This window comes from Nothobranchius furzeri, chromosome 16 (assembly GCF_043380555.1).
Source record: "Nothobranchius furzeri strain GRZ-AD chromosome 16, NfurGRZ-RIMD1, whole genome shotgun sequence".
Lineage (NCBI taxonomy): Eukaryota > Metazoa > Chordata > Actinopteri > Cyprinodontiformes > Nothobranchiidae > Nothobranchius > Nothobranchius furzeri.
This window is the reverse complement of record NC_091756.1, coordinates 1,979,463-1,989,818: the sequence shown is the minus strand read 5'-3', so window position 1 is coordinate 1,989,818 and position 10,356 is coordinate 1,979,463. Positions and strand designations below refer to the sequence as shown.

General features: G+C 40.4%; 1 protein-coding gene across 4 annotated transcripts in view; it reads right to left on the bottom strand.

Moving 5' to 3' along the window:
- Window positions 1-10,356, bottom strand: part of LOC107396992 (signal transducer and activator of transcription 5B) — a 175,932-nt gene that overhangs the window by 91,428 nt on the left and 74,148 nt on the right. For all 4 annotated transcript variants that reach the window (XR_008560500.2, XM_054736403.2, XM_054736404.2 and 1 more), the window contains 2 exons: window positions 3,584-3,671; window positions 1,468-1,590 (listed from right to left, as the gene is read on the bottom strand). Coding sequence is in view for 3 of the 4 variants with exons in the window: in XM_054736403.2 (XP_054592378.1) it covers window positions 1,468-1,590; window positions 3,584-3,671 (211 nt within the window). In the remaining variant the exon portion in view is untranslated. The remainder of the gene's footprint in view (window positions 1-1,467; window positions 1,591-3,583; window positions 3,672-10,356) is intronic.

Genomic DNA, 10,356 nt, shown 5'->3' with positions numbered 1-10,356 from the left:
CCGACAAAGGTTTAAGATGGGTCAGTCCTCCTGCATGCTCAGATCATTCCCTTCCCTTGCTTGAAAAATTGTTCCAAAAGGAAAGTTGAAACCACATCTTTTTTATCTGTGAATTCAATGCCGTTCGGCGAGTCTCAAATTAAAGTTTGGGCATCTTATTGAAAAAACAAATACCATTAATGTAAAAAATAAACACTAAATAAACTATGTTCACATCCAGAATCGAACACGGGTCTTTCCCATGAGACTCCGACGTCTTACTAGGTGAGCTAAAGCGCCAGTGACGTCTTTTATATCTGTAACTTTTATACCCTTGATGACAGCAGAAACAACGTTCAAAGAACGGTTCAGAGCAAAAATGGCTATTTTGTTGCTAATTTGCAGGAAATATCTAGAAGAAAGTAGCTAAGGGTCCTCAGAAATGTAGCTAGGTTCATCACTAGGCGTTAGGAACAGCGACAAAGTCGCTGAGTTGGCACTGCCTCTCTCTCTGCTGCTAAAGCTACGGATAGCAAATGCTACGGGCGATGCCTGAGCGTGAACGCGCATGAAGCAGCCTGCTCGACCCGAGCATCTCTCTTTTTCTGTGGTTTTACAGAAAAACAGGCAATCACAGTAAAAATGCCAGGGCTCATTCTACAGGACCAGGGCATTGCAGGAGAACGTATGAAGAAGACATTTATTATTTCTATACATGTTTTGACTGTCCCTTTAAGCTCAGAAAAAATTAAAGTTAGTCATGCAAACTAATGATTCAATCTACAAAACTCCGCTGACACGCGGCTGCAGCAGTTTCTACTTTAGAAATCACATCAGCCCTAGAAATTAGCTCAGCTGTTTCTGGATAACATCATGCCTCCTAAAGGCTAGGGTTGAGCCGGGTACTCGTCTGAAACGGATGAAGCATTTTTGACGAGTACGAGCATAAAACGATTAAAAGCCGTAAATATCTGTAATCGTGCTGAAGGAAAATCCTCACTGGGTAACTGACTGTCTTCACTCTCTGTGACTAGCCAGTCACACAGAGCATCCGCCCCTCCCTACACATGAAACCATTAGACGGCCTGCAGCTGGGCAATGAACAAGGTCGACTGACCAGAGGACCTTAGCGCTCTGGAAAGGCAATAGGGAACACACTGGTCAGATAAGTAGGTAGCTGCCTTCCCATGCAAAGATTAAAAATCAACAATAAAATATTAAACTCTTGACTGGCAGCCAGTGCAAAGAAGCTAAAACCGGAGACACTGAGTCATGTTTCCTCGCACCGGCTGAGATCATTTAGATGGCTGAACAGATACAGATAGTGGTATACTCGCTCATCCCTACTAAAAACCCACTTGGTACCATAAACAGAAAATGCAGACAGATTTTTCTTAAAGAAGATTAAAGAGAAACAGGATCACTATAGCGTTAATGCTGAATCAGCACTAAAAATGTAAGTAAAGATAATAAAAGGAAGTGACTAACCTTGACATGAAAAACCAACTCGTTACCCCCAACACTGAACTGTGACTCAAACAGAATAGTGAACTTCTCCTCTGTGACCGACTCGGCACCTCGACGGTCTGAGCGCTTGATTCGCTTCAGTGACTGTAAACAAACAGCCAAGCAGTGACATGTAAGTGACATACATCAGCATCATGTGAAATTATGTTTGTTTAAGACATACAGCCTACAGCAAGTATGTGGGGTTAGTGGGGCTAAATAACGCACAAAACTTGTGCATCAACCTCGAGTCCTCAAATGTTTCATCTACATCCATCCATCCATGCACTTACCTGCCTATCTATCATCCATTCACCTACCTACCTACCTACCTACCTACCCACCTATCCATCCATCCATCCATCCATGCACTTACCTGCCTATCTATCATCCATTCACCTACCTACCTACCTACCTACCTACCTACCTACCCACCTATCCATCCATCCATCCATCCATCCATCCATGCACTTACCTGCCTATCTATCATCCATTCACCTACCTACCTACCTACCTACCTACCTACCCACCTATCCATCCATCCATGCACTTACCTGCCTATCTATCATCCATTCACCTACCTACCTACCTACCTACCTACCCACCTATCCATCCATCCATCCATCCATGCACTTACCTGCCTATCTATCATCCATTCACCTACCTACCTACCTACCTACCTACCTACCCACCTATCCATCCATCCATCCATCCATGCACTTACCTGCCTATCTATCATCCATTCACCTACCTACCTACCTACCTACCTACCTACCCACCTACCTACCTACCTACCTACCTACCTATCCATCCATCCATGCACTTACCTGCCTATCTATCATCCATTCACCTACCTACCTACCTACCTACCTACCTACCTACCTACCCACCTATCCATCCATCCATCCATCCATGCACTTACCTGCCTATCTATCATCCATTCACCTACCTACCTACCTACCTACCTACCTACCCACCTATCCATCCATCCATCCATCCATGCACTTACCTGCCTATCTATCATCCATTCACCTACCTACCTACCTACCTACCTACCTATCCATCCATCCATGCACTTACCTGCCTATCTATCATCCATTCACCTACCTACCTACCTACCTACCTACCTACCTACCTACCTACCCACCTATCCATCCATCCATCCATCCATGCACTTACCTGCCTATCTATCATCCATTCACCTACCTACCTACCTACCTACCTACCCACCTATCCATCCATCCATGCACTTACCTGCCTATCTATCATCCATTCACCTACCTACCTACCTACCTACCTACCCACCTATCCATCCATCCATGCACTTACCTGCCTATCTATCATCCATTCACCTACCTACCTACCTACCTACCTACCTACCCACCTATCCATCCATCCATCCATCCATGCACTTACCTGCCTATCTATCATCCATTCACCTACCTACCTACCTACCTACCTACCTACCCACCCACCCATCAACCTACCTACCTACCTACCTACCTACCCACCCACCCATCAACCTCCCTACCCATCCATCCATCCACCTATCCATCCATACATCTATATATCTTTCTATCTATCCATCCCACCATACACTGGTGATCTTCTCAGTCCCTACACCCCCAGGAGGTCCCTGAGGTCCAGCGACCAAAGTCTGTTGGTTGTGCAGCACCAGGCTAAAGACCAAAGGTGACAGATCATCTGCTGCTGTGGCCCCCAGACTCTGGACCTCTCTCCCCCTGAGCCTGAGATCAGTGGACTCAGTGGTCTCCTTTAAAAAGCAGCTGAAGGCTCACCTCTTCAGACTGGCTTTGGCGTGACCTTCGGTTGATTCTTCCTCACAACATTCTCTTCAAGCTGCGGTTTCTACCAATTCTCTGTTTATTTTTTATCCAAATTATTTTTCTCCTTCTTTATTACATTTATTAATTATTATTTATTTATTTGTTTTTGTTCTTGTGATTTTTATCTTGAGGCACGTTATTAAAAAACTGCTAATTCTTCTATCAATCTGTATAGATATGCACGTATGTAAGTAGGTAGAAAGTCACACACACACACACACACACACGTTTTATATTCCCAGATAGCCTACCATGTTTCTGAAGTGGGCGCTGAGTGTGCCGGTGCCTTGATGATACTCCATAACACAGTTGTTGTTAAGGATGTCCCCGCTGCTTTCACTGTCAAAACAAACAATAACAAATTACACAGTCTTTTTCTCTTATACCGAATTTTATTGAGAATCCTGAAACTGATGGCTGGATGAATTTTCATTTTTATTTAGATATGGAAAATGTAAATTATACCACAACTAGAAAAAAAACTGCTGTTGCAATTGAAGCTCTGAAATTTGAACTGTTTTGTTCTGATTGGACTGATGTTTATGTTGATGATGTTAATAATTCTTATAATGCATTTCTAGAAATATTTTTGTGAGCTTATGATAAACATTGTCCTCTAAAATATCATAAGCAAAACTTAAAAAAAAAGGTCCCCACCCTGGATTGTTAGGGGATTGGAAAGGGCTTGCCAGAAAAAGAAATCACTGTATCTAGATTTTATAAAAAATCCAACAAAGGACAAAGAAAAGAGGTATAAGGAATATAAAAACAAATTAACTGCAATAATAAGGAAGCAAAAAAAGGAATATTATGATCAGCTTTTCCTAAAACACAAAAATAATACTAAGGGTACATGGAATGTGTTAAATAAATTAATAAGAAATACAAAAGAAGCAGGTATAGATGTTCACAATAAAAATGAAAAGGACATTGCAAATGAGTTTAATAAATATTTTGTGAATGTTGGCCCTAATCTATCTAAAAAGCTGCCAGAAGTTGAAATTAACCATGAAATAAATAAAAATAATAATGCAATGTTTTTGAGCAGTGTAAGCCACAGTGATGTGATCCAAGCGGTACATAGTTTCAAAAGTAAAAAGTCCTTAGATTTTCATGGGATGGATATGTCTCTCATCAAGGAGGTTATCCATTGCATTATTGAACCTTTTACTTATATTTGTAATAAATCCTTTTCAAGTGGCACAGTCCCTGAACAAATTAAAATAGCCAGAGTTATTCCTATTTATTAAAGTGGTGATAAATTATTAGCTTGTAACTATAGACCTATCTCTTTACTGCCACAGTTTTCAAAGATACTTGAGAAACTTTTTGTAATTAGATTTGAAGCATTTATCAACAAGTTTGATCTTTTCAACGACCATCAGTATGGGTTTAGGAAGAATCGTTCAACCTCATTAGCAGTTATGGATTTGGTAGAGCAGATTGCAACAGCAGTGGATCAAAAACTTCATGTAGTGGCTGTCTTAATTGACTTGAGTAAGGCATTTGATACAATTGATCACACATACCTGCTCAAGAAATGTGAATACTATGGTCTTCGTGGTAAAACCAATCAATGGCTTGCTAGTTATTTAAGCAGTAGATTTCAATATGTAAATGTTAATGATATAGATTCACAGCTTGAAAGAGTAATAGGTGGTGTACCGCAAGGCTCGGTGCTAGGACCGAAATTATTCAACCTATACCTGAACGACATCTTTTCTGTATCGTCTCGGTTAAAATGTATTATGTTTGCAGATGATACAAATTTCATTTGTATGGGAAAAGATATGAGTAAATTATTACAAGAGGTTGAAAACGAATTGGGTTGAATTAAAAAATGGTTTGATTACAACAAGCTATCACTAAATGAAAATAAAACCAAATTTATGATATTTTCAGGGAACAGGGACAATGACGGTGCTAAGCTGTATTTAAATGGAGTCCCAATTGAACAAGTATATGAGACTAAATTCCTCGGTGTGATTATTGATAGTAAACCCAGTTGGAAACCACATATCAAATATATCAAATGGCAAAAGTCTAAATCTATTGCTATACTTTATAAAACTAGTGATGTACTAAATAAAAAAGCCTTGTTTTTGATTTATAGCTCTTTGGTTATGCCTTATTTGTCTTACTGTGCAGAGGTTTGGGGAAATGCAGGTAAAACATGTGTTGAGACTGTATTTAAATTACAAAAAAGGCAATTAGAATAGTTAATAAATTGGAATACCTCGAACCAACCCATAATCTATTTAGTCAAACTAAAACACTAAAATTAGGAGATATAATTAAAGTAAAAATCTTAGAGATTCTTCATAAAGTCGTTAATAATAATATCCCAAATTGCATAAAAGTTTATTTCAAACCAAGAGATGATCATTATAATCTCAGAGGTGTATTTATGTTTGAATGTGTAAAAGCCAGAACTAATGTGAAATCAAGATGTGTTTCCGTTGTTGGTGTGAAATTGTGGAATGAGTTAGATGATGATTTGAAGAAATGTACTTCTTTACTAAAGTTTAAAGCAGGTGTAAAGTGTCACATATTTACAGGGTACGTAAAGTATATATAGACATTAATGAATTATCATTGTGGTTATTTATATTGGGGAAAATAAAAGAAATGTATATTGGTTATGTATCTTAGGTGGAAAATAGGGTAGGCTAAAATAAGCATTGCTTCTGCCTATTCCTTTTTTGGTTTAAATTCAAGTTGTTAATATTGTTGTTTTGTTTGATAAGAAAAATTTTATGTTAATGCTATAAACCAAAAGAAAGAAAGAAAGAAAGAAAGAAAGAAAGAAAGAAAGAAAGAAAGAAAGAGAAAGAAAGAAAGAAAGAAAGAAAGAAAGAAAGAAAGAAAGAAAAAGAAAAAGAAAGAGAAAAAGAAAAAAAGAAAGAGAAAAAGAAAGAAAAAAAGAAAGAGAAAGAAAAAAGAAGGAGAAAGAAAGAAAAAAGAAAAAGAAAGAGTAAGAAAGAAAATTAAAGCTGCAAGCAGCGTCGTTCGGCCCTCGCAGCTCCGCACCGCTCCGGCCTGGCCGGCAGCCCGGGGCACTAGGGCACGTCCGCGGAACAGAAACGTCGACCACCCCGACACCAGAAACCGCAAACGATCACCTCGTCCGCACCTCACCCTGGCTCAGCATCCCCTCTGAGGACACCATTATATTACACGTCTCACAACTAGGGCATACTCTACCTTTACGACTCTCGTGGATCTGATGACACAGACCAACTGTAATGCTTTTCTGACCACGTTGTTTGAAGTTATTGTAGGTTAAACTTATCTAGGGCCGCTGGAAAGCTTTCAGATCATGACAAATATGGGCATTTCACCATAAAACAATAGACTTCCTGTAGTAGAGGGCGGGACTTAGGGGATGTCAGCTGTCCACATTGGCATTGTCTTCAGATGTGGTCAGTGATCACACAGACAAAGTTTGATATAGATTAGATCATGCACATGGGAGTTATTAAGCCAAGAAATGTAATGGCGAAAGGTCAAAGTTTGAGGGTTAGCCACGCCCACACCTTTCAACTTTTGAAAAATCCGACGGTTGAATTTTTTCCCCTATGTCTTAAGAGGATATAGCAGGAGTTTGAAGGCAATTGGTGAAAAGGACGATGGGGCATAATACTCCAAACAATGTCTGCGAAAACCACTAAATTGAGTACTTGGACCAAAATGGCCGACTTCCTGTACGACTTTGCACTTGGCTCCAAGAGACTTTTTTTCCTGAGACAACACATTAGTGTACCAAATTTCGTAATCCTCAGTCAAAGCATGGCTTGGGGCTATTAGTTTAAAAGGTCCTAGGGGGCGCTATTTAAGGAAATAGGCCACGCCCACAAACTTCAGCTGTCTATTTCTCTTGGGGTCAGACTAGGATCACTCACCAGAAGTTTCGTAGTGATATCACGATAACTGAAGAAATGAGAGGCAAACGTATTTCCATGGCGTGATGGCGATTTTCGCCATGCTCCCAAAGCCCCGCCTTTTTTTGAAACCTGCCAGTACTGGAGACCAAGTGACCTCACGTTGTCTACTGCTATTTGCCAGAGATTCCTGCTGATTGGGTAAAAGGAGTCCAGTAGGGAGCTGTGAAAAAAAGAGTGGCGTGGCGACAGGTCAAAGTTTGAGGCTTAGCCACGCCCACACCTTTCAACTTTTGAAAAATCCGACGGTTGAATTTTTTCCCCTACAACTTAAGAGTATATAGCAGAAGTGTGAAAGCGATTGGTGAAAAGAGCAACGGAGCATCACTCTCCAAACAACGTGTACCAAAACAACTAAATCGCGTACTTGGACCAAAATGGCCGACTTCCTGTGCGACTTTGGACTTGGCTCCAAGAGACTTTTTTGTAGGTCCTGAGACTCCACATTAGTGTACCAAATTTCGTAATCCTCAGTCAAAGCATGGCTTGGGGCTAATAGTTTAAATGGTCCTAGGGGGCGCTATTTCAAAAAATAGGCCACGCCCACAAAATTCAGATGTCTATGTCTCTTGGGGGTCAGACTAGGATCACTCCCCATAAGTTTCGTAGCGATATCACGATAACTGAAGAAATGAGAGGCAAACGTATTTCCATGGCGTGATGGCGATTTTCGCCATGCTCCCAAAGCCCCACCTTTTTCTGAAACCTGCCAGTAGTGGATAACAAGTGACCTCAAGGTGTCTACTGCTATTTGCCAGAGATTCCTGCTGATTGGGTAAAAGGAGTCCAGTAGGGAGCTGTGAAAAAAAGAGTGGTGTGGCGACAGGTCAAAGTTTGAGGCTTAGCCACGCCCACACCTTTCAACTTTTGAAAAATCTGACGGTTGAATTTTTTCCCCTATGACTTAAGAGTATACGGCAGAAGTTTGAAGGCGATTGGTGAAAAGGACGACGGAGCATCACTCTCCAAACAACGTGTGCGAAAACCACTAAATCGCGTACTTCGACCAAAATGGCCGACTTCCTGTGCGACTTTGCACTTGGCTCCAAGAGACTTTTTTGTAGGTCCTGAGACACCACACTAGTGTACCAAATTTCGTAATCCTCAGTCAAAGCATGGCTTGGGGCTGACAGTTTTAATGGTCCTAGGGGGCGCTATTTCAGAAAATAGGCCACGCCCACCGGATATTCACATCAGATCTTTTGGGGGGCCAGACTAGGATCACTCACAAGAAGTTTCGTGACGATATCTTTAGAAATGACGAAACGGGAGGCAAACGTAAGGCCACGGCGGTACGCCTGACTTCGCCGCGCCGCCACAGCCTCGCCCTCTGCCGAAAACTCCCATAAAGTGACGCCAAGCAACCCCCACTTGTCTTGAGTTACCAGCTACAAATTTGTGGTGATTAAGTGAAATGGGGCAATTTGGGACCTTTCACAGTAAAACTTGACCTTTTTGGTCTTGAGGGGGCGGGGCTTGTGTGATGTCATCATGCGACCATTCATTTTACTTTGTGGGTGGATGACGAATGACCACAGAAAGTTTGGTAACTCTATTCCATTCAGTTATGAAGTTATAGCAATTAAAAAAATTTTGGCGAGTAGTCAACCTTCGAGGCCTGGCCCCGCCCCTTCATCATATACGAAAAGTCAGAATCCTTGTCTCATTTTGTTCGCCCATCTCTTCTGAGCAATTTTGCACAATTTTTGAGACGATCGTGCGAAAAATGATCGAGCAATCCAATCAGAAACGGACCCTAAAAACGGCAAAAACGGCAAAAAATCGCCATTTCAACCCAAAATGGCCGACTTCCTGTTTTATATTGACCATGCTTGCAAGAGACTTTTCTGTGCGGACTGTTGAGTACTACAAGTGTACCAAATTTCATAACTGTACGATAAACTAAGCTTTATGGAGAGGGGTATTTTTCACCTTCTAGGGGGCGCTGTTCAGCCATTTCCTTTGCGATTTTTTTGGGACCTTTAAAATATCAAATTTTTCACCAGGCCTGATAAGTATGCAAAGTATTGTGAGTTTTGGGGTACGTTAACGTCCCCAAAAAGCCATTCAAAGCGGGCTAAGAATAATAAATAAAAAGAAAGAATAAACAGAGCAAAAACAAGAGGCCTTCGCAGCGCTTTCGCTGCTCGGGCCTAAAAAGAAAAAGAAAAAGAAAAAGAAAGAAAAAGAAAAAGAAAGAAAAAGAAAGAGAAAGAAAGAAAGAAAGAAAAAGAAAGAAAGAAAAAGAAAGAAAGAGAAAGAAAGAAAGAAAGAAAAAGAAAGAGAAAGAAAAAAGAAGGAGAAAGAAAGAAAAAAGAAAAAGAAAGAGTAAGAAAGAAAAAAAGAAAAAGAAAAAGAAAAAGAAAGAAAAAGAAAAAGAAAGAAAAAGAAAGAGAAAGAAAGAAAGAAAGAAAGAAAGAAAGAAAGAAAAAGAAAGAAAGAAAAAGAAAGAAAGAGAAAGAAAGAAAGAAAGAAAGAAAAAGAAAGAAAGAAAAAGAAAGAAAGAAAGAAAAAGAAAGAAAGAAGATAGTTTAATATGTTAAGGCTGACTTTCTGAGACATTTCATTAAGTTTACTAACATGAAGTCATCGAGTGACAGCACAGAGAGAGAGAGAGCCACCAAGGCAGAAAGGAAGAGAAAGGGCAGGTTGTGCATTAATTGACTTGGGTGACGAAAAAAAAGATATTTTTGGTTTTGAGCAAATGACACTGGTGTTCTGTCAATGAGTGTTTGCTCGACCACAAGTGCTCCCCGTGCAATGAAGAGGTAACAACAAGATGCAGGTCCCGTCGACACCACAGAGAAGCACTCCGAAGTTGAAACTACAGCCTAATTGAAGCCTGTCATTCAAGGAGATGACAAATCGCTTTTCTGGTGGAAATATGCTGCTACCCTCTTCCCAGATGTTGTGACCGGCTAACTGCCACAAGCTCATCATTGGAGCAGGTTTTCAGTACTGCAGGGAACGTTGTCGGCCAATAACATGCAATGTTGAAGATGGAAAAGTAAAAATGCTTTTTATCTGGTGAGAAAACTTTGTAATCAGCTGCGTTTTTTAATAAAACGTCGTTATTTTTTCAG